The sequence below is a fragment of the Podarcis vaucheri genome (genome assembly GCF_965113315.1).
Source record: "Podarcis vaucheri genome assembly, chromosome: 14".
Lineage (NCBI taxonomy): Eukaryota > Metazoa > Chordata > Lepidosauria > Squamata > Lacertidae > Podarcis > Podarcis vaucheri.
The window spans coordinates 25922751-25950619 of record NC_138752.1 but is presented as its reverse complement, the minus strand read 5'-3'; the positions used below and the strand labels follow the sequence as shown (position 1 = coordinate 25950619).

The following is a 27869-nucleotide window of genomic DNA, read 5'->3' as shown; positions in this document are numbered from 1 at the left end:
TTTCAGAAAATGTGAATTAGGCTGGTTTGCCTCTTAATGCGAATGTAATTGAACTTCTCCCCACAACCCTACTTAGTGTTCTCATTAACCCCCCGCTTTCTATCCAGGGCTTTCTAAAAGCCTAATGTCTGCCTTCTCTAGACCCTGTGAATGCCACCTCCCTTCAGACTGCATTCACCTTGAATTGGAAGTGACCTCCAGTGATCTGTGTAGTCTCAACACCTCTCCCTCCCCCCCAAAAGCCACTCCTTTGCATTGGAGTGGAGCAAATGTTGTAGACCTTACTTTGGAAAGACCTGGGGGGGTCCTCATGTTGCTGGCAGCCTCGGTCACATGAACCACAGCTATCTTTAGAAGAGGGTATTTATATGACAGAGTTTGCAGCTTCTTAGCTACTCAGACAGATACAGGAAGATAGAAATCACACCCACCGTGACATAAATGAAGAGCCCTCTGATCTCTGCAGAGCAGTTGCCGACAATGGACTAGGCAGTGCAAGAGCTCCCGTGACGACACGGGGGTAAGCCTTGGCTGGGCCATGCAGCCCTCGCTGGATGAAAGGGTGCGGATCCAGGTGGAAGAGGAGTTTTTCTCGGTGGACAAGGCTCTCCTGGTGGAGAACAGCGAATACTTCCGGGCGCTCTTCCAATCCGGCATGAGAGAGAGCACCCAGAAGGAGATCCAGATCAGAGATCTGAGCGCCACAGGCTTCGCCGTCATGCTGAAGGTCCTGGAAGGGGAGCACCCGATCCTGAGCTGCGAGGAGAACCTCAGGGCAGTGGAGTGTGCCTCGTTCCTGCAGGTCAAGACCCTGGCCAAGTACTTGATGTCCTCCATCAATACAGACAATTGCATTCTGCTCTACCAGGCAGCCGCCATCTTTGGCCTCTTGGATCTCTTCCATTGTGCCGCACTGTACATACGAGACAGTTACTCGGACCTGGAGGAGTACCTCGACTGCCTCTCTCCAGACCTTCTGGATTATGTGGAGTCCATCATCCCCAGCACGTTTGTGGCGGTAGGGGCTCACACGCCCACCTTTGAGTTCTTGGAGGACCTCTCAAGAACTGTTTGCTACCTGGATGAGGAAGGTAACACCTGGAGGACACTTTCCTGCTTACCGCTGACGGCCAGCACATTCCTAGCTGGCATAGCCACCTTGGATAACAAGATTTACATTGTGGGCGGGGTCTACGGTTACAACAAGGACATTGTGAACCGGAGTTTTTGCTATGACCCGATGGCCAACGTCTGGAGCGAGTTTCCCGGGCCCCAGCAGCTGCGCTATGACTTCACGCTGACAGCCCAAGAGAACAGCCTCTACGCCATAGGTGGGGAGTTTGGGAAGGCTGCCCTGAAGTCGGTGGAGAAGTTTGACATCTCCACCAACACCTGGAGATTTGTCTCTGACCTCCCCCAGCCAACCACAGCGGTGCCCTGCGCCCAAGCGATGGGGCGCATCTTCGTCTGCTTGTGGAAGCCTCTCGACACCACCATGATCTACGAGTACAAGCCTCAGAAAGACGAGTGGCATCCCATCTCCACCCTCAACAGGCCTCAGAGCTACGGCCACTGCATGGTGGCTCACCGGGACAACCTCTACATTGTGCGGAACGGGCCTTTCGATGACTTCCTGCGTTGCATGATGGATTGCTTCAACCTGACCACAATGCAGTGGACATCTCTACCAGGGCAGTATGTGAACAGCAAAGGGGCCCTCTTCACGGCTGTCATCAAAGGGGACACAGTCTACACGGTCAACAAGATGCTCACTCTGATGTATACCATAGAGGGGAACACATGGAAATCCAAAAAGCAGAAAGCTGGTTTTCCAAGGGCTGGTTCTTTGCAAACCTTCCTCCTCAGGCTTCCAAAGAAAGACCACAGCATCGCAACTTAGAGAGCCGGTCTCTGCTAGATGAATTTCTCAGGGACCCACGTTGCCTTCCTTCTATGCCAGACGTCTTGCAACACCACCAAATTAAAATCCAAAGGTTGTGAAATTACCCCAGCTTTCAGTCGACACTCTCTGCACCTTCTGGGCCAGCAACATTTCAAGGCAGGAAGCTCAGGGCTAGCTTGCACCAGAAGCAACTGTAACGCAGCTCTCTGCTCTTCCAACTGCAGCTGGGCTTGTGGCTTCATGGGCCTCAAGCAATATGGTTTCCACAGACTTATTTGTCATACCAAACAGGGCCAAGTAGAAAGGAGGCAGCAAGTGGCAACCAGCAAGCAGGAGGAGCCAGTCACTGGCAGGAAGCCAGCAGCACTAGGAGGAGATTTATGCACTGAGGGGATCATGTTCATTTTGGCCTACGCCCAGCTGAGTGGCGGAATCTACCTCTCACAGAACAAGTTGGCAGTACATCACACCATTCAAAGTTGGAATTAGCAATTTATTAGCACAAACCCGACTGAGTGTCAGGCCTAATAAGCAGAGCAGCTTATCTCCGGTAGGTCTTTACCCCATGAATCAGTTCCTGAGACTGAAAGTTCCCCGCCTCCCCAGAGCCATCTAAGTCGCTTTCTATCCAGGGCTTTCCCCAAGCAATCAGAGACCGCACCTGCGTGCAGCCAATCTCCCATTTGCCCTTTTCATGCCTCTCCTGGTTCTGGGAGCAGCAGGAAGGGGAGACACCCATGACACTTCACTAGCTTGACTTATCTCTGCCTCCTGGCCTCCCTCCTCCCACCCTCCTGCTTCATCTTCTGCCTCTGATTCTGGACTCTCCCAGTTCACTAAACCCTGTTACCTCTTCAGCTTCTGAAACTTCCTCCTCCTAGGCTTCTCCCTCTTCTCCCTCTGACTACTCATCATTGTCCCACCAACACTCCCCAGTCTCTGAGCCTTCTTGCCTTGATGTGTGTGTATTTTTCCTGTTGGTTCCTCCATTCGTCTGCGCCAACCAGTCCATGACTCTACCATTGTTTTAGTCCATCTTGATGAGTCTCATAGGAAGTCAGGCCATTGCCTATGTGATTCACCATTGTCTACATGGCTTGGGAGCCGCTCTCCAGGATTCTAGAATGGAGGTTTTTCCAAGCCCTACCTGAAGATACCAGGGATTGAACCGAGGACCTCCTGCATGCAAAGCAGGTGGTTGACCACTGAACTGTAGCCTCACCGTCCCCCCTGGACATAGGAAGCTGCCTTATGCACACCATTGGACCATCTACCTCAGTATTGCTGGCACCTCTCCAGGGTTCCAGAATGCTTTTCAGTCTTTCCCAGCCCTGCCTGGAGATACCGCTGGAGAATGAACCTGGGACTTCCTGCATGGAAAGCAGGTGCTCTGTCATGGAGCCACAGGCCTTCCCCTTCTCTTCTGCTGAAGGTGAAAAAGGATTAGGTGGTGCTCTCTAATTCTCAGAGTGAAAAGCTGCTGACATTAACACGCACAGCTTTTAGAAGAAGGGTGTTTCAGGCATCCCAAACTGGAGCACTGGAAATGTAGACGTTAAAGGTCAGTAACTGAACTACATTTTGAGAATGTCTTTTTTTAATTGACCACAATCAGAGACAGTTAAACATGCTTAAGTCCCATTGGTACTTAAGACAAGACCCATCTCTGATAACTTTCAAGAATACAGAGCATTGATTTGGTTTGACTTTTAACCTGAGATGGAAGCCATTGATCCCAATTGTCTTTCTTTCTTTTTCTTTGAAAGAGCTCTGGTTTTAAATTTGTTAATTGGTCAGATTTGCTTGGTGTTTTTATTTTGCATACCACTTTGAAGGCACTTTGTCAAGGCCCAAAGTACGGTTTCTAAACCTCTTTTTATAAAGAAATACAGAAATAGTTCAACCCCGAATGAAGTATTGCCCTGTGCAGAGTGTTGTGGGTTTCTCCAGGGTTATGCCAGTAATATCTATACCCTGCAATGAAGTTGTGTTTCTAAGTTTTATATGCCCCACAATTCAGTCTGTGGCAGACTTTAAGTGGTTAGGAAATTAATAGCTTCATAATAAAGCACAGACTGACTCAGATTCAGGGTTGAGCATACTGATAAAACCTTTTCCGTTTGCATCCAAAAGTTTTGGACTCAATCCAGAGAGTGCCGTTTTAACAAGCATCATTAATTATGCCCAGCCCCCAAAGACGCAGTTAAGCCCAGACCATCAATCCTTTGCAAGCATCTCCCTGCTGATATTCATCTCTTCAAATAAGAGGAGGAAGGATAGTTTGAGCTGAGCCACAGCTATGGAGCACCAGGCATTTTCCTTGATGGACTGTGATTGAAGCCAGACTTGCTGTAAAAAAGAAAAGAAAAAAAGCCCCACATGCAACTCATGACTGTTTTTGGTAACGGCTGCTGATCTGACTCCAGCTTGCCAGTGTTGTTCATGTTATGTTCTGTATGTTTATAGAAGCCTTCAGGCCCTTGACTAGGCTAACTTTAAGGTCATATTATTTATGCCACAAAAATGAGCAGGCTTGATTGACAGCAGAAGTGGCTCACCAGGTGAGGCGGAGCCGCTAAGCTAGCCTGGCGGCAGGTGGATTGCTCTTGCTGACGGTTAGGAAAAGCAGAAGGCAGCAGGGAGGTCAGGGAGGTGCAAACTCAGTGGCTGAATAAACTCTGCTGGTGTGTTTCCACCCCACCAACCTTCCCACCGTCTCCCCTACTCTCTTGCCGTAGCAACAATGACCCACCAGCAGGGAGGCTAGTGGGGCAGTTCCACCCCACCCAACAAGCTGCTTCTGATCATCACTGTACTGTAGTGATTAGAGTGTTAGGTGAAGGCCTGGGAAACACCTGGGTTCAAATCCCCACTCAGCCACATCATCTCTCACCCTTACCTACCTCAGAGGGTTGTTTGTGAGGATATGATGCCAAGAGGAAGAACCATGTACACTGCCTTAAGCTCCTTGGAAGAAAGGTGGGATAGAAATGTAGCAAACAAATAATGATTCCGTGTCTGCCCGGCCACCCTGGGAATTCGTAGTTCTGCAGCAGGGAGACAGAGATGAACAGAGCATTCTCTACATTCTCATGGGAAGCTGCTTTAGACCGCCCTTGTTTTAACTACTAAATACTGAAGGTGTGTCTCTACCCCCTTTGTTCAGCCTGGACGCTGAGGTCCAGCTCCAAGGGCCTCCAAGTTCCCTCACTGCCAGAAGTAAAGTTACAGGGAACCAGGCACAGAGCCTTCTCGGTAGTGGCACCTGCCCTGTGGAATGCCCTCCCATCAGGGTGTCAAGGGTCAAGGAGATAAAGAACTACTTGACTTTCCGAAGACATCTCAAGGCAGCCTTGTACAGGGAAGTTTTTAATGTTTGATTATGTTTTTATATCTGTTGGGGCAACCTGGTCAGATGGGTGGGGTACAATTAATAAAATTATTTCTTCTTCTTCTTCTTCTTCTGCTGCTGCTGCTGCAGCAGTTTGGAAACCTGGCAAAAACTCTAGCTCTGAAACAGAGATTGGTAGGTTGGAAGGCAGGGAGGCCAGTAGTAGGTGAAGCCAGAGTCAATGAGAGGCAGAGCCAGGAGCAATGAGAGGCAAGGCCAACTTATTCCCATCCTCTCTCCCTGCTGAGTTCTACAAGGGCAAAACTGGGGCAACGGAGGAAGCTGACAGGCAGGTGGGGTTGGCTGAGGACAGACTATGCATAGTGGGGCAGGGCCCCCATTTGCCACAGAGGAGCAATCTCCGCTGCTCTGAACATTGTCAGCCTTGTAATACAGCTTGTAAGCAACGGGACGGCAACGTGTCAGGAAGGAGGTTGGTAAATATTAAGTATTGCCCTGGGCTTTCATCCATCTCTCCCTGAAATAAGAGCACAAACACACCAGCTATTGGGAACGTGCCGTTTTATTTGAGAGAAATATGCTGTACCTATGAACCTCAAAGGATGTTTGTTTTCTTCTGTTACATTCAGCTGAATATCATATTTGTTTCCCCTTTCTCCTTTAATAAGAAACACAAATACTTTTTTATTATTTGGCTGAAAGACAAACAGGTATCACTTCGCTGTATCTCAAGGAAAGACAATTGGGCATTCACGGTGGCAGGAAAAAATAAAGAATTGATTGGAAACAGTCTTGGTTTCTTATTTCAAATAAGGAGTTGATGCTCAGCCATAATAAGCTGAAGACTCTGAGCCCCACAGTAAATTATGAAGTTGCATTCCCTACCCTGGAAATCCAGGTATTGTGGTTTGGGGTGTGTGTGTGTGTGTGTGTGTTGGAGGATTGTACAGTGGGAAGCTACCAGCTTCGCTCAGCCCACTTTTCAGAGAACTCTTAGGTCTGTACAGTCTTTGATGGAGTCCATTAAAATCCAGTGCATCATTGAAATAAGTCAGGGCATTGGCCAGGAAATGGGAGCATGGGTATGCCCAAATGACCTGTTTATTGAACATTCACCCTGATTTGCTGGCAGAAAGCTTACACAGGCTACACCCGGCCTTTATTAAGCATTTGTTCTCACTTGTTTCCAGGGTGGTTTTGTGGCAATGAACATTCATCCTGAATCCATGCTGAATTGCTTGCAGGGTATTTATGCACCTTCCCATTTATCATTCACCCATCTTGCACTTTTCAATGCATCTCTCTACCCCCCAAGCCCCATTTTCCTAACTTTTCTTTCTTTTTAAGTGGGTTTGTTGTTCCGGGTTAACACATGCGAATCCATTTTCATTGCACAAATCTAAACCTCCCCAAAGTGCACTGCAAAATGTTGGCAACCTGGAGGCACCTTTAGGCTACAGAAACATCTTAAGCCACGCTGTGGATCTGTTTGCAGACAGGTGCAGGTTATGCAGAAGAAGTTTGTGTTAAAATGTTGGTCTTTCACAAGCCTGAGCAGTGCATGTGATGCAACTAGAAGCAATTCCCTTGCAGTGACTTTTAGACGCTCTGCCTCTTGACTAGCATTTGCTACCACAACATGGAGCAGGGTGGTCACTAACTTAAATGCCTTTTGAAAAGAGAGGGTTAGAAGAATTCAGAGGTGGCTATTAAAGATGACAGCATATAGAGCCTCACTGTCCAGAGCCAGTATACTTCACTGTACCAGCTGCCAGTAAAAAGCAATGGGTAAGCCCTGTTTATGCACTTCCCAGAGGCAGGTGGCTTGATCCAATGGGATTTTGGCTGTTCCAGCTGGGTTCTGACATTCAAAGCTTGCTCTGAATCACATGCCGTGGGGCTTATGGCATGTTCTGCCCTTTCTCAGTATGGAAAAGGGCCCTCTTGCCGCTCACTGGGTCCTTGTCATGAGCTCCTCAAGCGCCTTGTCTCTGTGGTTCTCGCACAGCAAGAGGACTTCTTTGATGTCTGCTTGCTGGAAGCCCATGTCGTTGAACTGGACCAGGAGGTGAAGGAATTCTGCTGCCTGCAAAGAGACGCAGAGTGAAAAGTCAGGGATCGGGGGGGGGGCGGGGGGCGGACACACAGTGCACGTCCCACAACTGCTTCACTTAGGACAAAAGCAACTGAAGATAAACAGGCCTGGTGAAGGGGCTTCAATGTTCAGATGGATGCTTGAACAAGGCAAGCAACTCCCCTTTGCCCCTCCGATTGAGGGGGCTGGGACCATGCGACGTCAGCACACCCTGCGGAGTGTGACGTCAGCATTCCGTGGGGTGTGCTTGCACACTCACTGTGGAATTTTGAGGGGGCTCTGCCTCCTCCTTGAAAATGTGGGGGGCCCTTGCCCCTCCAGACACCTCCCCCAGATAGTGCCCCTGAAACATGGTGTAGATGCCTGCAGAGGTCCAGCCCCATATATTTTGGCACCTGAGGGGAACCAAAAAACAGCACACCCCCTTCTGTGGAAGAAGGGGTGAGTAGAGATCTACATTGGGAAAATTTTGAGGGGATAAAGATCTAAATTGGGAACAATGGGTTTTCTTCTTCTTCTTGATTTCACTGTTTTACCTTTCTTAAACAGCTTTGAGGGTTGTTGATTTTTGCTATCAAGCAGTGGATAAAGAAATAAAATAGATTTTTGCTTATTTTTAGCTTATACAGCCCCAAGCAGCTCAATGCCAGGGTTATGAGAGGAAACTGCCAAGCCATTTATACCCCCTACTCGGTCCCTGCACCCAGCAGGAGACCCTGTGGCTGAAGTGCAAAAAAAGGGTGGGCGTTCTGACCTTTTCTGAGTTCTGGAACATCTCCATGGCTTCTTCGACCTGAGCCTCCTCGTAACCCTGCTTCAGAAGTTTGTCGCAGGCACTGAGGTAACTGAGGAACTGTTGGGGGAAGGCAAAGGGGAAGTTAGCTTGCTAGCACACCATCCGGAATCAGGGCTATTACTTATGTATTGTATTTGTATCCCACCTAAGTTCCTCGAGGTGGCATACATAGTTCTCCCCCTCCTCATTTAATCCACCCTGTGAGGTAGGTTAGGCTGAGAGGCAGCGACTGGCCCAAGGTCACCTAGTGAGTTGCATGGCTGAGTGGAGGATTTGAACTCTGGCCTCCCAGGTCCTTGTCTGACACTCTAACCCAGGCTTCCTCAAACTAGGCTCTCCAGAAGTTTTGAGACTACAATTCCCATTGTCCCTGACTATTGGTCCTGCTAGCTAGGGATCATGGGAGTTGTAGGCCAAAAACATCTGGAGAAGAGTTTGAATTTGGATTTGATATCCCGCTTTATCACTACCCGAAGGAGTCTCAAAGCTGCTAACATTCTCCTTTCCCTTCCTCCCCACAACAAACACTCTGTGAGGTGAGTGGGGCTGAGAGACTTCAAAGAAGTGTGACTAGCCCAAGGTCACCCAGCAGCTGCATGTGGAAGAACGGAGACGTGAACCCGGTTCTCCAGATTACGAGTCTATCGCTCTTAACCACTACACCACACTGGCTGAGTTTAAGGAAGCCTGCTCTAAGCACTACACCACACGGTCTCTCTATCTACCCACTCACCCGTCCTTGTAGATAGGGATGGGTGAACCTGTCAGTTTTGTTTTCTCTCTGTTTCTCATTTTCCCAGTCTTAAGTTCCGTTCTCTCCAAGGGAGGAGAATACCACCACATCCTATTCTCTCGCTCTTTTAAAAACAAGCCTCTGGCTTCTGCTCTTCTCTCCCACTCACTACAACCCTGGTCACAATCGAGGTAGACCCACTGAAATTAATAAACAAGGCCAGCTTAGGACTATAAATTCCATTGGGTCTAAAATGAGCAGAAATAAGCTGCATGCAACCCTGTGTTCCCCCCACTCCCTATCTTCTAAAATGGGTTATTAGTCTGATTCAAAAATAACTCTGGCAAGAAAAATAATGCAGCTGTCCATGTGTTAAGTTCATAACTTTACGATTAACTAAAGATGGAAGATGAAAGTATTATTATTATTATTATTATTATTATTATTATTATTATTATTATTCCACCTTACATTCGGGGGCAGTGCTTTTTTCCTTAAAAAATGTTTAGGGGTACTCTCATTTCATCTGAGACTCAGGAAACACCATGACAGGAAATGAGGCCGCCATCGGGGGTAGCAACAGATCTGACGATTCACCTTGCTAGAGAAGAAACTATTTTTCATAAAAACAATTGTTAGTTTCTTCTCCTGTTAGATTCACAAAATGTTTAGGGGTATGCATCCCCCCCCAAGAAAAAAAAGCACTGTCCAGGGGTCTCAGGGTGGTTCACAGAATAAAATCAAGATATAAAACCACAAAACACATAATAAAAACAAAAACAACAAGCATACAAAAGAAAGAAGAAACCATTCCAAGGTAGAAGAAACCTGGAGAAATCTACATCATCAACCTTGCAAGAATTCTCTCATCCTATCCCGAAATGCATGAAGACCACATTGAATCAGACCCTCTGATCTTTTCATTTCAAGGATCCCGTCAAGGTGATCTAGATCCACTGATGGACATCAGGTGATGCCGTTCCTGACCCACTCAGATCTGGGGCAGCCTCAAACATCCTGCATGCTAGGAGGTTATGCAAGGATGGGGCCAGAGATCTGCCTGGGACACTCTGAGAAGGGCACTCCGACACTCCAAAGGGGTGATCTATTTTTGGCTTCCCCCATTGTTCTTGGAGTGCTGACAGGACAATTCCCAGTGGCACCCCTCCTAAATGCCTCACATGCTATTCATTCCCAGTACACAAACACACACAGGGGGGAATCAGCAATCCCTGGAAAAAAGGCTAATACCGAGCATTCGCTTGCAGCAACAACCACCACAACACACACACACACACACACACACACACACACACCCAATTCATTGCAGGCAAACAGCATCCTTCTGTAGGCCTGAAGATGGCAGAGATAGCTAGAGGACTGAGTGATGGGCATGAAAGGCTGGCATTCAAAATCTGTCCTTAGCCACAGACTCACTGAGAGGGCCTTGGCAACTCCACAGAGCTTCACTGTGGCAAAATGGAAAGAACCACACCTCTTTCTCAGGAGATTAGGCAAGGAATAATATGGATTGGAGGGGCTTGTGCAAATAAAAATGACTGGTGTGTTAATAATTCATGGCAGACTTCAATGAACTTCAGGCAGGGGCTAATATAGCCCTCCAAGTCTCTCTCAGACTCTCCAAGTGTCCCTAATTTCCGGGGAGAGTCCCGGATTTACAGAAGCCATCCCCCAGTTTCTGATTTGATCCCAGAATGTCCTGCTTTTCCTTAGAATGTCCCTATTTTCATTGGAGAAATGCTGGAGGGTATGGAGTTATGCAACCCCCCACCCCGCCCCGAGCCAAGGAACTAAGTAACTATACAGTGGTACCTTGGGTTAAGAACTTAATTCATTCCGGAGGTCCGTTCTTAACCTGAAACTGTTCTTAACCTGAGGTACCACTTTAGCTAATGGGGCCTCCCACTGCCGCCGGAGCACGATTTCTGTTCTCATCCTGAAGCAAAGTTCTTAACCCAAGGTACTATTTCTGGGTTAGCGGAGTCTGTAACCTGAAGCATCTGTAACCCGAAGTACCATTGTACAACCTTTAGAAGACATCTGAAGACAGCCCTGAATAAGGAAGGTGTTTTTTCCTCCAGTGTTTAATGTTTCATTATGTTTTTATATATCTTGGAAGCTGCCCAGAGTGGCTGGGAAAACCCAGTCAAATGGGTGGTGTATATATGTATGTATGTATGTATGTATAAATAAATAAATAGGATGTTCCTATTTTCATCAGAAAAATGTTGGAGGGCATGCTCTCTATCTGGCCCCATGGACTCTTCCTGAGCCACACCCTTCATTGGCTTTGTTTTATAACCTCCACAAGTGTTTTTGCCTGGCTGGAATGTCTGCATAAACTCTGATCATGCCTCTTGCTTGCCTGCATGGAGGATGGAGAGGGGTGTGTTTGTGTGTAGAAACTAGCCAACTGTACAAATGTCAAGTTCGCAGTCATTGCTCCACCCACTTTTCTCTCTTCCCTGCCCCTCCCCCCCCTTATGCCCTCCAACATTCCTGGCCTGGAAATAGGGACATTCTATTCTACGTCAGTATCACTGCTTGAACATTTCAACTGCTTGAACCTGGCCAAGCACAAAAGTTATTAGAAGAAAACACACAAAGCTGCAGCATTTTAAGCCCAGAAATCTTTGAATTTATGTATTGCGTTTAGAGAAACCTGGGGGAAAGGAATATCCCAAATCAATACATACTAGCAATTATACTGATGTAACAACAACAACAACAACAATTTTATTATTTATATGCCGTCCGTTTGACTGGGTTGCCCCAGCCACTCTGGGTGGCTCCCAACAAAATATTAAAACACCAGTCATTAAAAACTTCCCTGGACAGGGAATAGAATGCCCCTATTTTCATCTCAGGGATGGTGGAGGGTGTGCACTTCTGACACACAGCTTCTGGAAGGCTTCCTGGAAGTAAATGTGCCCCTGCCTGCAAAAGATCCACCCACTCTAGTCTACAATGACTGACAGCAGCACCCTCAGACAGGGGTCTTTCTCACCCCTTTCTGGGGTTGCTTGGGATTGAACTTGGGATTTTAGCTGTTGTTGTTTTTGTTGTTGTTGGTGGTGTGGGCCCTTCACCAGCAGGACCCAGGGGGGGTTACAACAATTTAAAATTCATAATTAAAAACAGATCAGATAAAAAAAAGATTTCAGTCACAGGAATAGGGTGGACTCTGAAAACACATGAGGTCCTCCTCCGAGGGTGGTTTTCTTCTTTTTTAAAATACATTTTTATTAATTTTGACATACAAATTATAAAACATACCACACATATTATTACAAATACATTCTTTTTGGACTTCCATCAGAACCTCCGATGATCTTCCATCTTAATCACTTTTTATGCATTACTTAATGTTACATTGTCTTTACCTCTCTTAGCCTATCATCTCCCCTTCTCCAATTTTACAATATTTCTAACATTACTCCTCACAGAACTTCTTCCAAGGGTCTTCTTCTGGCCTCCTCACTGCAAGAAGCAAAGTTGCAGGGAAACAGGCAGAGGGCCTTCTCATTAGTGGCGCCCTCCCTGTGGAACATCTTCTCCTCAGATGCTAAGGAAATTAAGAACTACACAACTTTTAGAAGACATATGAAGGCAGCCCTGTATCAGGAAGTTTTTAATGCTTTATGTTTTGCTATGTTTTTATATATGCCATGGATTATGCATTTCCTGTAGGAAGGCAATGTGTGGTTTCATGGCGTTTATGTACAAGGTGATGCATTTTCTTTTGATTGGCTTTCCCAATCCCCTCACATTTAGTGCAATGGCTTTTAAGCTAGCCATTTTGTATGTCTATTTTATAAGATGCTTCCTTTCCAACCTGTCTGCGCTGCCCTGTGTCCCTCACCTTATATTGTCTATCCAACCTAGTGCATTGTGTTTCTGCTGATCTTAACACTCATGTGAGTCTGTGGGGAAGAAGGTGGTATTTGGGGCCTAAGTCATGTCTATGAGCTGTGCTCCTGAGCTGCGGCCTCATGATTCGCACTCACTGCATTCACAAACAACGTTTTTCCCTGGTGTTCAAGAGAAAGGAACCAGCCTCCACTGACCTGACCCAAGCTTTGTCTCCCAGTCTTCTGCAGAGCAAGGATCGCCCGGCGGATCGGATAACCCAAAGCTAAAACGGGCTCAATGAGGTCGCGCTCCTCTTGGCTGAGCGCCGAGAGCAGGTCAGCTGTTGAGTCAGGATGAGTTCTGTGGGAACCACAAAGCTGCTGCACTCCAGGAGGGGGTGGAAGGCAGGAATAAGGGCTCAGGGACTGGGGGGGAGAGAGAATAAAAATAAACATAGATCATAATGCTGGTTAATTTACAGACATCATTCTGAGAAATTCTGTACTCTTCAAGGCTTTAAAAAGGGTTTCCCCCCTGCCCCCTGGGTTTGTGGGTGCTCAAAAGCATGGCCTGGAGTCATTAAATTAAATTTAGTCAGACCACAGAAGATGCCCGGAAAATTCCCCTACTTGGAACAACCCCCCCTTTTGGTTTTCTGACTTTAGACATCCTGTTTTAATCATCTGAAGTTTATTTCAAAATGCGAGTGACCCTTCCTTGGATGGGAACTATTATTATGTTTCCAAGGAGATGACAAAGGTTGATTTGACAACAATGGAGACTGGAAATGTGTTTACATTCGAAAGCAAAAAATTAAACCTGCATCTGAAATGGATGTGCTCGAAGTGCTTTGTCGAGACACTTTTGTCCAGTTTGTTTGTTTTTTTAAAAATAATATTTATTGAAACACAAAAACTTTTAAAATTACACAGAAAAAAGACAACATTACAAAAAAGAGAAAAAAACACAAAAACACAAAAAGAAAAAGAGAAAATAAAACCATCACTTTCAAATTCTCAATTTCCGTTACCTTCTTTCCATGACCTCCTCCTCCTCCCATCTCTTGTATCTTAATTAATAATTGTCACAGCAAATCCTTTCCATAATTCATAATATTTTATCATTACATTACCTTACTCTATTTATCATCTTGTCTTATAAAAACGACCTTAGAGCTTAAAACTTAAATCTTTTTTACCAACTTCTCATAACCATTACCTTTTTGCCAAATTCTTTAGACATTTTTACAAGAGCCAAGTAATTTCATCTCAACATTTTCCCAAAATTCATAAAACATTTCTAGTAGTAATAGTATAAAAAGATACAATAAAATAAAAGCAATCCAATCTTCTTCCAGCGTCCCCTCCCCCCGGGTCCCGGGATTGTCAGTCTTTTTTTGTCCCATTAGTCTGGCACATTAACCTGGTGCTCTTATATCCGAGGCCTTTAAATCTCTTCCATGTCCCTTTCACAGCTCTTCTTCATATTTTCCTTTCACTCGCAAGAACTCCAGCTTAATAGTGTTTTTGATCCTTTTCAGCAAATCAGCCCTTTTCTCACAGTCCAGGCTAAGCTCCATGTGATGTTTAAAAACATATTTCAAATTCCCTCCAAAATTGAAAGTCCCAACAACTCCAAACCTCTGATGGCCCATTACCAGACTCAGAAAGTCCAACCATCCCTGCAAAGGGGGGTCAGTCCAACCCCTCATTTCCAGTTCAATCCAAACTTTATCTTTCCAAATCTGGTTTTTTTCCAAGTTCATTTATAAGATCCAAAGGCTCATTTTCCTGCTGGGCCAAAAGTCCCTCCATCCCTGGCATCCCAGATTCAGCAAGGTCCTCTTCTTTCAGTTGTTCTGTCATGGCACGCTCCTGTTTTGGTTCCTCGGTGGGCTCCATATGATTTCCCACTACCTGTTCAAAGGTTCTGGCCGCATTAGTCATAAAGTCCATCTTCTGACTTAACTGATCAAATAGGGCACTTATTTTACAGAAAGCACCCAACAGTGCTTCTGAAGGCATTGTCCTGCAAGGTCACAGAATTCTTTCCCACAGTTGTAATCAGTAACAGCCGCAATTTCCCAGGATTTAGTTACAATTTCATAGTTCCCCTCTAGGGGGAAAAACTTCAGATTGTCCTTTTCCTTGGAAACAATAGCAACAGAGTTTCTTCTTTAAGATATTTTGTCCATATTTGTTCTTTTGAAAGATGAAAGGAAACAATGGGATCACAATATTTCCCTCCTTTTAACTATCTGTCAAAGCATTTGTTTCTGGTCAATGAGCTTCAATCATCAAATCTGACGCCCCGCTCCAGGGTCAGGACAGTGGAAAATTACTTTACTGGCAGGGTTGTATCATGCTGGGACCAGTTTAAAGACTGGTGTTTCTTTCTAACACTTCTCCGGAGCGGTGCTGAGTTAAACAACTCAGTAAACGTCCCCCTTCTTCTCCTGCTTCCGAAGGGGGGTTCCACAATTTTGAATGATGAGAAACGATCCTTTAAAAGTGATTTTTAAGGCTCTAGTTTACGTTGTCTTTGCTTTGTTATAACTACAAGAGAACGGAAGGGTGACTTCCTGTTTAGCCCTTTCCGTTTCAGTACCAAATTAGGGTAAATTTTAGAGTCCACGTTCCTTTTGTTTTGCCAATTCTTGTTTAAAATCCAGGTATTTAGCGTTCCAGTACTCACGGTTAGTTATTTTCGATGCCAAATTGTCCCAGGAAAAAGGCAGCGCTCTCTGGCAACGGCTGTGTGGCTTCGCTCCGCAGAAAAAGCAATCGACTCACAGCACCGTGCCACTTCCCCCTCTTCACTTCAGAGCCCGTTTCTGGGTTCCTTAGTGGGTTGGGGGGGTGCTAAAGGTGCCCGCCGAGTCCCACGGTCACAGGCTTCATCCGCCTGTGATTTTCAGAAGGGTCCCCGCTACGCCGCAGCGGAAAAGACCCGTTTCGTGCGGAGCTTGTCCCTCCAGTTCAGAGGGAGTCTGCCATCACCGGAGGCGCCACCCCGGAAGTCCCCACTTTTTGACCAGTTTTTAAACTGGAGTCAAAACACTGGCAGGGTTGTATCATGCTGGGACCAGTTTAAAGACTGGTGTTTCTTTCTAACACTTCTCCGGAGCGGTGCTGAGGTTGAGCAGCTCTACCACCAGGGCTGAGAAACCATTTTGGGCCTGAGGGAACAGCCTTCTGAGGGCCACATATGAAAGGTGGGTGGGGCCAGAGGCAAAAGTGGGCAGAGCAATGGATGAGATTCTTACCTCCCTACAGTAGGCTGTATTCCAGCCACACAAAAGCCAGAGGTTTCTATACCATCTCTCCATCTTCCAACCAAGTAAGTTGGAAAGTGCATCGCAGTTCAATGCAACGGTTGAGTTCTGTGAAGTTCCTCTACATCCAAGATGACTGATTCAGACCAGTTTAACTTAACTCTCAAAGCTATCTCCTGAAGGGATGTGAAAAGTCATGCCAATGCCAATTAAAATTGGGAACACCGAGAGAGAGAGAGAGAGAGAGAGAGAGAGAGCTCATCCTATAGACAAGAGTGTAGTTCCCAGGGTCCCAAAGCCATGGCAGTTCTACTGATGGTTAATGCAGATGGGAGTCCAAATTAAAACCTGGCATAAGAACCTAAGAAAAGCTGCGCTGGATCAGACCAAGGACTCACCTAGTCCAGCATCCTGTTCTCACAGTGGCCACCCAGTTGCCTCTGGGAAACCAGAAACAGGATCCAGGTGCCACAGCAATTCTCCCCACTCGTGACTCACAGCAACAGGCATTCAGAGGCCTTACTTGCCATATGTCTGGGTTTCCCTGGACATTTTGCTGATTCAGCAAAAACCTGCCCAGACACTGTTTTGACAGCCCGATTCCCGGATGTGTCCGGGAAAACTGGGTGTATGGCAGCACTATATTTTACAGCAGCTGGTCACTAAGCAGGGAGCCACTCTCAAGGGTTGGACCCCAGAGCTGCCTGCCGCCACTGCTGCTTCCTTCTAAGAAGTATTTTCTGAGAAACAATCCCTTACGTGTAGGTTGAATTGGGCCAGGCACACAAGGACAGCAAGGTCAATGGGGAAAGGAGGCGGGTGGCTGCTCACAGCCTGATCTCCTTTCCAAGAGGCAGTCGCTGAAAGACGTCAGCAAGGCTGGAGCCTCCTTGCAGCCTTGGGGCTTATCTCCTTTGATGGATTTAGGGACTACTAGGTGACACGCTGCAAGAGAAGGATAAGGGCTCAGCAAGAGAGATTCAACAGGTGTCCTGGTGAAGAAATGCACGTCCTCACATAGGGTGTCAACCAGCCCCTTGTTAATGACATTTAGAACCAGGCAGCTGCATCAAAAGCCACCGCCTTCTCTACAGTGCTCAGATTGGCAGAGGGGGCCCTCTTTGTAGTTCCACTGCCCCCAGAAGCTTGGGGGGGTGACTTGGAAGAGGGCATTGCCTATGGCAGGTCCTCAATTGGGGACACCCCCCCCCTGAAGTGAAAATGGCACCTTCATTATACAGCTTCCAGTGAATGCTGAAGACACTTCTTTTTATCCTGGCTTTTGACATTTGAGATGTATATTTTTAGGACCACCTTGAGGCCACTTGAGGAAGGTGCCATCCCCTCGCCTCGCTGAAGCCTCCCTTATCTGGGGCTTTCAGCGGCACCCACAAATCAGCAACGATGGTGGGTCCTGCTGATATCTTTCTAGATCTTGTGGAGCTCTTGCAAGATCTCGTGGAGTGCAAAAGATCTGGCAAGGTCTCACCAGAAGATGATGCTGAGTCCATGCTTGCTTTGTGCTTTGGGCAGACAAGGTCTGGAGAATCTTTTTCATCCCAGGGGCCTTGTTCCATTCTAGGCAACCTTTTGAGGGCCACATGCGTGTGGTGGCCGGGGCATGTGGTAGAGGCAAAAATTAGCAGAGCAACAAATGTAAACTTTACTTTTTGTACAATAGGTTGGCTTCTACACACCCTTTTGAGGTTCCCTACTCCTGCTCTAAACTTTTTTCAAATATGGAATCTGCCTCTAGCCCAAGCTACCCCTACCTTCAGTCAAGCTGCAACTCACCAGTGAGTCCTGACTCAAGGAAGCCATATCTGGGGGCCAGATCCTTTATGCCTGACCATCACTTAATGATTGCAAACCTGAGTGGCAACTGGGTGTCAAGTAAACCACAACAGATAACAATTCCAGAGAGGCTTTCCTTAGGTTTTTGCACCACCTCAGAAGCAAAGCTTTGCAATGGGGTTACTCTGCTGCCAGGAAAATCAATATCCGTGCATCTTAGGCTTCACTCTGGCCAATTTGCAAATATTTTCTTTTTCGTGTGCATAATTTAATTGTCACAGAAAAGGGGAGATGCCGGTGACCTGTACAAGAGCTTCCCACTTTGCCATCACTTACTTGTGCCCAGAATTTGCCACATGCAGCAAGACCTTTTTAGCCCAGCTGGGTAAGCAAGCAGGCTGATTTTCAACACGTTTCCATTTTCCATTTTTTTTAAACTCAAAAAGTCTAAAATCCTGGCATTAGGGATTGGGGAGAAATATGTTTTGGCTGATATTTAAACATGAATGTATCAAATGCATACTTCCTGTCAAAATCTGAGAACCAAAACACAGTCATTTATGAAAATTTGCATTTATCTGAATTTTGCAAAGTAGTTATCCAATCATCAGTGTTTACAAAAATGCATATTTTGTGGGGAGGGGGATAAAAATGAACATGCTAGTGAAAAGGAAGGACAGAAATATTACCAAAAAGTGCTTGCAAAAATGTGTATATCAGTCAAAACTGCAAACAAAAATGTGTTTGTTAAGAGAAATTCACACTAAAATTATGAAGAATTTTTAGGATGATTTTTCTTTAAATTTAGGATATTACTGCAGAAATGTGGGCAACTGAATTTAGGGCTGGAAAAGTGAGAAATTGACAGAACTTAAATTATCTGATCCTTCTGTCCCTACCTGAAATTTTAGATTGTGAAATGGAGAGGGAGAAGGAAAAGAAGCAGAGAAAAGTGATTTCTTACTGCAGTTGTGGACTTGTGCTTTTGGTTAGGAGGGACAAGCGCCGCAACAGTCAGTGGCTGTGGGTTGCAGCATGGCTGAGAAACTAAGAGAACCAAACTGACAGATCCTTCCATCCTTACCTGCAATTTTAAGACTGTAAAATGGAGAGGGGGTGGAGAGAAAAGAAGAAGAGGAAGAAGAGGAAGAAGAGGGAGAAGAAGAAGAAGAAGAAGAAGAAGAAGAAGAAGAAGAAGAAGAAGAAGAAGAATGATATCTTACTGCAACTGTGGGCTTGTGCTTTTGGATAGGAGGGACAAGCCCCGCTACAGTCAGTGGCCTTGGGCTACAGCAAGGAGTCGTCGGTGGTGTTGGGGCAAGAGTTCCCACCAGAGACACATCAGAGGTAGGTCCATATCTCAGGTTCCGGCTGCTCCGGGAGCGCTGATGGAGGGAGAAAGCTCTGGACGCCAAGGTGGGTTCCGCTGCCGTCTGGTTCCTCGGGAGCATGAAAGCTGTGAGCTTCTTCCTGGCTCCTTCAAACTCATGCTTCACGTTGTTAAATAAAAACGTAGATTGCCTCTGCTTGACTAGAGGAGGCTTTTGGCTGATGTTCTCCGAAGGGGTGGCCAACAGCACCGGGGAGGTCTTTGGTCTACATTGGGGAAGACTCAGGAAACGAGGCAAAGTGCCAGGAACACGCTTGGAGTCAGAGAAGGGCTTTTCTTCACCGTCGCTTTCGACAGAGGAAGACAAGGGAGACTCCTCACCTTCGGAGCACCCTTGCTCTTCCAAGCACCCATCCTTGCTCACCTTCTTAGCCAACCTGCTCTTGTTCACAGTGCAGCTGAACTTCTCCGCCGCAGCGCACAGGTTGGCACACCGTCGAATGGGTACCGCAGCCGTCAGTTTGCGGCCTGCTGCCTCTGGGAAGCTCTCTTTCGAGTCCAGCAGCAGCAGCCAGCAAGGCGGAGCCGTTGGGACGACGTCAGTGGTCACTTCGTACCAAGGGATGTCTTGCCGAGAGGCGGAGTCTACCCAATACAGCACCTTCTTCTCCAGTGAGAAATCGTGCTGTGGGAACAAAAGAAGGAGAGTCAGCATCTTCTTGGCCTTGGGCTGTAGCTGGAGTAAACAAATGAGCGAAGGTTGTGAGCCGGGACTTGAGAGCTAAATCACAAACCAGATGAGGTCACCTGAACCCAACAGGACCACCCACTCCCAAGATCTGACTTTGCTAAGAACTTCAAAAAGAACTCTGCTGGGTCAAATCAAAGCCCTTCTAGTCCAGGGATGCAGAACTTGTGGCCCAGAAAATGTTCCTGGACTCCACCTCACATCACGCCAGTCATCATGGCCCAGTGGTCAAGGATGATGGGAGCGGTGGTCCAGCAGTATTTGAAAGGCCACAGGCTCCCCATCCCTGACCCAGTCCAACATTTTATTTTCAACAATGGCTAGCCAGAGGTTTAAGAGCCTTACAGGAAGGCCATGGAGGAACTATAGTCAAATGAAATCGTGAGCAAGGTCTAAATAACAGGCAAGGGAAGGAGAATAAATAAATGATAAATGAAAATAAATGTAGATACAGTAAAGGAATACAGCAGGAACATCACAGATGTAAGGGTGCGAAGTCAAAGTGTAAGACATTATTATACTGAAAGTGAATTGAGTAATGTCAAATTCTGTGTAAAAAAACTAATAAAAATTCATATATATTAAAAAAGGAAGGCCAAGGAAGCAACATCTGTACTTTTTTCAGCACCTTCTAAGGAAAACATTTTTGTATGGGCAACTGTCCAGATATGTAGAATGTTGACATGTATTTTAATCTGTTTTTTAAGTTCCTCCTTGATTTTAATTATTTTTTCAATGTTTTAGAGAATTGTTTTTAGCTGTTTCTTACTGATTAGTTCATTGTTTTATTTTTTTGTAAACTGCTTTGAAGTGTTTTGTTTTGTTTTTTACAGTCAAGTGGCACATAAATTTTGTGAACTAAATAAATAAAACAAGAATGCATGCAGCCTTAGGAAGAAAGTTGTTTCTCAACACAATTGTGTGTTTCAAAATACAACTTGTGTGGAGTGAAAGCAGACATGTGTCAAGGTGGTTTCTTAGAACTCTTTCATCCTCTCCTCAAAACCCTGAATATAATAGCAGAAGATCCACTAAGACGACTCCTAAAAACACCAATCTTCCAGAGCACAATAATGCTCCCTAGTGGCAGGATAAACTGGACACAGGGCTTGATAGGCGGCAGAGGAAGATTGCTTTAGCTTTTCAGACCCAAGTTTCCAGGCGACTAAAAAGTCATCTCCATACAATGTTTAAAACCCCCTGGCAATATTTGTAACCTAGGAGATATTGTAAACATTGCACTCTGGGTCTATGCTACAAAGACTGTTATGAAAATACACTTCAAAAAGCCTGTGGAAAGTTAATTTGTCACGGATTTGATTTGCATATATTGCAAGGGAGCAGGAGAGATGTGCTTCACTGACACTCATTAGGCAATTTCTTTTTTTCCAGCTAGCTAATGTACTGCAAGGACTAATTCAGATGCAGCACTGAACCATGACTTGGTGTTACAAGAACAAACCTTTAATGGCATTGCCAGGGCTGGATTTAGGTTTGATGAGGCCCTAAGCTACTGAAGGTAATGGGGCCATTTTTATGTCCAGCTGTCCTTTGTCAACAACAAATTGTCGCTGTTTTTTGTGTTGAATATGTGCTATATAGTAATTTATGGACCTAATAGGTATCTAAAGCCATCTGCCCATGTTGCCATGCAACCAGTCCATGCAGAATACAGGCACCCTATATATAAAAATGAGCAAACCAGTGATATTTTAGGGAGCAGGCTAGCAGGTGGGGCCCATTACTAACATTGTAGGAGCCTACACAACACAAAACTCTGTTGCTGTATGTAGGTTTTATTTTATTTGTTTTTTATCTATATTTCAGAAATATAGGTACAGAAAAAGCCTGTACCTCCAGGCTTTTTTCCTTTTTTGGGGGGGACCCCCAAGAGAGTGGGGCCCTAAGCTATAGCTTGTTTAGCTTATATGTAAATCTGGCACTGGGCATTGCTGTTCCTCCACTGCTGGAGTTAGGGTGCCCTGCATACCAGCTGCAGGAAATCACAAGTGGAGAGGCATTGCTGTGAGAACAGAGTGCTGGACTTGATGGGTCCCCCTGGGCCTGATCCAGCAGCCAGCCTCTTCTTATAATGTTAAAGGGAGTTGCTGGACACTCCTTCCTCCACCTCCTCCCCCCACCTTGATTTGAGGTAGCCCATCATTTGTGGCTTTGTCCAAACTATGGCTTGTGTTTGCCCTGCAAATGACAAACTGGAAACCAGCCCCAAACTGTGAGTCCTAATCCTGGTTGGATTAGGGCAGGGGTAAGCCCCGTGTTCATCAGGTTTGGGCAAAAAGGTGAATCATACTTTGCTTCAGAGCAGCAAAAAGTGAGGAAACAGTAATAAGAGAAGGAGGAATGTGCTGCTCAGAATCTGGTCCTTGAATGCTTATTATTGTAGTGTGATTCTGGCATTGTAAGAGCCTAGAAAGCTGCCTTTTACCAGCTTGGGCTATCAATCCATTGAGCTGCGTATTACGAACATTTTCTGGCAGCAACTCTCCAGGAGTCCTCAAACAGGAGTCCCTCCCAGACATACCTGGAAATGCTGGAGATGGAACTGGACATCCCTGAACTATGGTGTCAAGTTAAAGGCTTTCAACATCAGCAAAATGTTCCTCCCAGGGGTAGGAATGTACATATAAAAAGCCTGTGGAGCCTAGGTGTTATTCTAATTTATAAATTTCTAGACCTTAAGAATACTAAACTAGAAAATGGAAATGGCTAAAGAGTCAGTAATATGAAAGAATAAACTTTTTCCCAAAAAACAAAACATAAAAAATCCCCTTTAATATCCACATTTGGAAGAGATTTATTTATTTACCATTGCACACATCAGGACCTCCGTGCAATCAGGCATCTCAAACTCAGCCGCTGATACAAAGTTTGCCTCTTCTGTGGAGTCGTCTGCAACGCTTATGGTCACTCTGAAAGGTACATCTTGCAGGCAATTCATGGCTCCCCTTGTTACATTACACTCTAATAAAAAATAAGAAGATTGATTGGACTTAGTTACTCCTTCTGCTTCAGCTCCTCCTCAGTGCCTGGGGCTGATCACAGAAGTGGGGAACCTCTAGCTCACAGACCTAAGCCCAACATGTGTCCATTTGGCTAGTGAGACCATTGCTTCCAAGCCACACATATAGGATGTCAGGTCAGGTGTGAGGCAGGTAAAGACATGGCTCCAAAGAAAGAATCAGAAACTTAAAATAAGCTACCAATTGGTCCTTTGCAAGTGAGGTTTGCAGACACTGATTGGCACTGACAGCAAGCCCCAATGGAATCAGCTGCACTGGGGAGTCCTGCATCAGGAACGTTCTCCTGCAGCCAATGAGAAACGGTGCTTTGCAAGGTTGGCTATGCAAGCACCAATGGTCAGCTGATCACAGGTGCTAACAAAGCCCTGTGCTTTTGATTTCAAACCAGGGAGGCAAAGGAAAATAGGTCATTGTGATGTCAGGGGGTTGGTGAGTGTCTGAGCTGTCGCACTTCAGATCACGGTTTACATGATGGAAGGCTCCTCCACAGTAAATAAAATAATACCTGACAGTACCAAACTACTGAAGGCTTTTCACCAAAGCCAGACTAAATGTCTTTCCCTCTGCAGTGTTGGATGGCAGGCTGAGAGGAGTTCCCTACCAGGACAGACTTTGCTCGTGTGCTCAAGACATTGATTCCATAAAACATATTTTATTGCATTGTGCAAAATATGAGCAAGCCAGGGCTGAACTGATACTACCCTTGCTGGTACCTTTCCCGGGAAAATCAGAGGCTCACTATGTCAGGTTCCTACTGGAAGACCTTACAAATGTTAGAACATTAACAGTGGCAAAGTTTTTATCGGTGGTTGCAAGATCAAATGAGCCCTATATTCTAAACAAAATGCTTGTTTAACCTGGAGGTAGGCTGTATGAATTGTGTATTGTTTTGTAATGATTTGTTGGGTCTCTGGACCGTGATAAAGATTGATGATGATGAAATAAAATGAGATCCCTGCCAGTGGCGTAGCATGGGGGGTGCAGGGGGGGCCAGCCACACCGGGCACAACATCTGGGGGTTAGGGTTAGGGGGCGCAAATCCACGGGTTAGGGGGCGCAAATTACTTGCCTTGCCCCGGGTGCTGACAACCCACGCTACGCCACTGATCCCTGCATTAAGAAAACTAGGATGTTGGGGGGAAAGTGCATTACCCTTTTACCTAACAGGCTACTTTTCAACATGGAAGGAACACATTTCAGTATAGAGCATTTCATTATGAGTGTTCATCCGCAGTTTGAATCAGCATAGCCCCACTGCCAGTGAGGTCAGTTTGTTCCTATTTAGCTCACTTTCTTGTTTATCTAAAATATTATGTCCTTCCCTTTGCAAAATCAACTTCTTACTTTAATAAATGGTGGTTTGTGCAAGTGGCCCCAAGGTAAAAGGAAGTAGAGTGGGCAATATTATTGATTTTTTTATATCAAAAGCCTTTATGGCAGAAGTTGGAAACTTTTCCCCATTGAGTACTGTGTTACAGTGGTACCTCGCAAGACGAATGCCTCGCAAGACAAAAAACTCGCTAGATGAAAGGTTTTTCCGTTTGCGATTTGCCTCGCAAGACGAATTTCCCTATGGGCTTGCTTCGCAAGACGAAAACGTCTTGCGACTTTGTTAAACCGTTAAAACCGTGCTTCGCAAGACGAAAAATTCGCTAGACGGCAAAACTTGCGGAACGAATTAATTTCGTCTTGCGAGGCACCACTGTATATCAAATAAGATATACCGGTACTCTGCGGGGCGGGGCAGGGAGACAAGCTGGAAGCAGGTGAGGCAAGAGCAGCCAGTCTCCTGTTCCCAAGATCCTCACCATCTCAACACACTTTAAAAGGACTGATGCCTTTTGAAAGCCAGCTTCTTGCTTTTCAAAAGCTCCTTCTTGCTCTCTGGGACACATTTTGAAAACTGCACTATAGCCACCTCTCACGAAGAACAGCTCAAGATTGAATGGCAGCATAAAATGGACAAACTCTTCTCCTGCTTGATAGGATTGGCTTTGCATAGGCAGCAGGAAGCTTGGATTTTGCAGAACTCCTCATCAGCCAGTGTCGGCAACTTCTGATCAACAACCTATGAAATTCAGAAGCCTGTGTACACCCGATGAACAATGTTATTTTACCCACTTTGCACCTTCCATTTCTTAACTGATCCTGGCGAAGATTTGTTAGCAATCCCCTTTGCCTCCTCCTAATTTCTATGTGCTCCTTCAAAAGAGTGAAGCTCCTCTATGGACTTATTTTTTTTTTAATGCCACTCAGCTATAAATTGGTGTTTCTAATCTCAACAGGATTTATTGCTGGGTGGCTAATGCAAAGTCTGTGTCTCCTGGTGCTGGAGTGGAGAAGCCAGATGGGCGCTTCCTAGCTCTGCCATGCTGCAGAGCTAATACATTCCACATGCAGCATATCTGGAAGGCGACCCAGGGCTCAGACCATCTGCTGAGATAATGCGAATGACGCTTTCCACATAAGCCACAACGTACACAAATGTCACAGAGGGAGGTGGGCGGGGGGAAGAAGCAAGGAGTAAACGCAATCAATGACGAGAATGATTTATCGTTGCGATTTCGTCTGCTGGCTCTGCGACTTATTCCTAGTTTTAGCTACATGTTTTATATCATTTAGGTAGCTTAATTATATTATTATTATTTCACATGTGCTGGCACTGTAGATTATGGCTCTGGATCAGACAGTTGGGATGGTAATTAGAAGAAATGATGGCAAATTAGAGACTTGGGCCACCCATTTTCTATGCTTTCATAAGATACACAAACAGGCTAGCAGTGCATCACTGCTCCTGTGCATTAAGAACAGCCATTGTAAAGGGGGAAGTTTTGTAGCTGCAATTTCACCTGACCTCGTCTTTCATCCTGGATATAGGAGCAGGTGGTCCTGGTCTAATCACAGGGCCTCAGAATAACTTACTGTTATGGTTTGAAGGGGGTCAGTCTGGGTAAGACCCTGAGTTCCTTCCAAACTTCGGATTTTGTGTATGTGGGGTACATACTGTAAGATGAAACCTGACAAACCAGTTCTTCTGGCTTTGGCTAGCCAGTTAAGTTCCACTCGTTACACTCAAAAGAAGTTGCTATAAAGACAACCCGGTGGGGGTCTATCCCTACCCCACCTGGCTGGATGCCACCTCATCCAAGGTGAACTATAGGCCAAGGGGAGGCTGCGTATGAGAGAGCTGTGTGAGTTTCTTGGCTGATGCTGGAAGCTGGAGACACAAAGATATGTCTGACTCTGTGCTGGACTTGGGGTTCCCCTGGAAACCTAATGGGGAAGCAAATCTGTTGGGGGCATTCATATTGCGAGCCACTCTGTCCTGTGCTCAGGCTGTATATATCTGTAAATAAAGCCAGATATCCTAAAGACACCAGTCCCTGAATAAGCAAAGGAACCTTGGAGTCTCCCACTGCTTGGAGACTGTAGTACGCAACAATACTATTCTGTTTCCAATTATTTCCACTGCCACATAATTGTTGATCTTAAGGGGAAAGACACTTTACAACTGTACCTGTAGCAATTCAAGGAACAAAGGCATATAGCCCAAGCCAGGTTCCCAGATGCCTAGAGGCACTTCACATCATATACATGCAAGTGATTGAGGGGGAGAATATACTTAGGGTTGTATCCAATGTTGTGCATATGGAGTTCTGCTCACACAACAGGATTTCCCCTTATCCTTCTCTCCTGATTAGAGGGTCATAAGGGAGAAGAGGGAGGAGTTCCATTGGGCAAGTGGAAGTTTGTTATGCAAGCAGAATGATAGCGCTGGATAAAACTCTTAGGAACGGTGCCCCTTTTAGAAACAAACAAGTGGCATTTCGCTTAATCCGGAAACTAGCAACCACCCTATAAGATACCTAGAGAGGCAGTGCTTTTTTCTGGGGGGGGACACATACCCCTAAACATTTTGTGAATCTTTGTACTTTTGTCCATTTACTGTATATATTTTTCACAATTTGAACTATAAAATGGTGATTTTCTTGAGTCAAAATGAGAGTACCCCTAAATATTTTTTAAAAGAAAAAAGCACTGCCTAGAGGGTACTAGAATAGCACAAGATGGTATTAAACAAGTGGAAACTATTAGATAGGGACTCAACAAGGCATCCTCTTTTCTGTGCCAATTTAAATTAAGAACTAAACATTATGACAGCGTTATAAAAACACCACTGCAGGTAGGGGGAGAGGACTGAGAAACTTGCAACTAGGGATCACTAGTTTTCGTCAAAATCCACCAGGCAAGAGAAGTTAACATGCGCTCCAACACTATCTAGCAAGACTGTAACAGATAACAAAATGGTAGAAAAATAGCAAAGAATTTATAGGGAGACTACTAGGCCACTGAAATTTATCAAGCAGGTGTAGCAAAAAGCTTTTCACCAAGTAAAACATGTTGTATCTCATAGTGAGGTATGAGCAAGCAGTTGTGGAGAAACAAATCATACCTACAAGAAAGTAAGGCCATAGCTTTACATATAGAGGCTTGAGTATTTACTTCATTGCATAGCAGGACTTTGACATTTTATAATGAAAGCAATAACTAATTCAAATTCATTTTTCTACATCTTGAGGGATAACTTTCCATTTCATACCATTCAGTGCCTGCATTTCCTTTGCAAATTTAAGCTTACCTTAAGAAGAAACCAACTAGCTGCTTGTGATGCAGGATAGAGGCACCTTGTCAGCTCTCTGTCCCATACTTGGAAACTTAAGTGCCTACAAAGGAGGTCAGGTGAATGCCTGGCTCCCTTTTCTAAAGCTACTGATTAGAGCAGCTTAAGGGGTTAGCTTGCATCATCAAGTCTTCCAAAAGAGTAAGAAGCCTAGCCACACATGTGAAAGCAGCGCCAATTTTTATGAATTGGTTTGAGGTCTTACTAGTCTCAAGATACTAATTCAATGGAGTTGCTTTAGAACACACA

The 27869-nt window shown here is 45.5% G+C and overlaps 2 protein-coding genes across 4 annotated transcripts; one reads left to right on the top strand and one right to left on the bottom strand.

Annotated features, from left to right (window-relative positions):
* Positions 1-19117, top strand: KBTBD13 (kelch repeat and BTB domain containing 13). Of its 3 annotated transcripts, none has more exons than XR_014213420.1 (2): positions 1-3464; positions 19073-19117. XR_014213420.1 is itself a non-coding variant. In XM_082198659.1 (1 exon), exon 1 carries the CDS (start codon positions 539-541, stop codon positions 1898-1900), a length of 1362 nt encoding a protein of 453 aa, XP_082054785.1. In that variant the 5' UTR covers positions 412-538; the 3' UTR covers positions 1901-5391. The 3 variants fall into 3 exon arrangements, 1 of the variants encoding a protein (XP_082054785.1); XR_014213421.1 differs by lacking the exon at positions 19073-19117 and adding an exon at positions 7971-8075; XM_082198659.1 differs by lacking the exon at positions 19073-19117 and having other exon boundaries at positions 412-5391.
* UBAP1L (ubiquitin associated protein 1 like) lies at positions 5802-27643 on the bottom strand. The gene is made up of 6 exons (XM_082198647.1): positions 27579-27643; positions 22726-22880; positions 19044-19835; positions 12968-13177; positions 8105-8203; positions 5802-7341 (listed from the first exon to the last, which is right to left on the bottom strand). Exons 2-6 carry the CDS (start codon positions 22855-22857, stop codon positions 7207-7209), a joined length of 1368 nt encoding a protein of 455 aa, XP_082054773.1. The 5' UTR covers positions 22858-22880; positions 27579-27643; the 3' UTR covers positions 5802-7206.
* Positions 27644-27869: the final 226 nt, after the last annotated feature.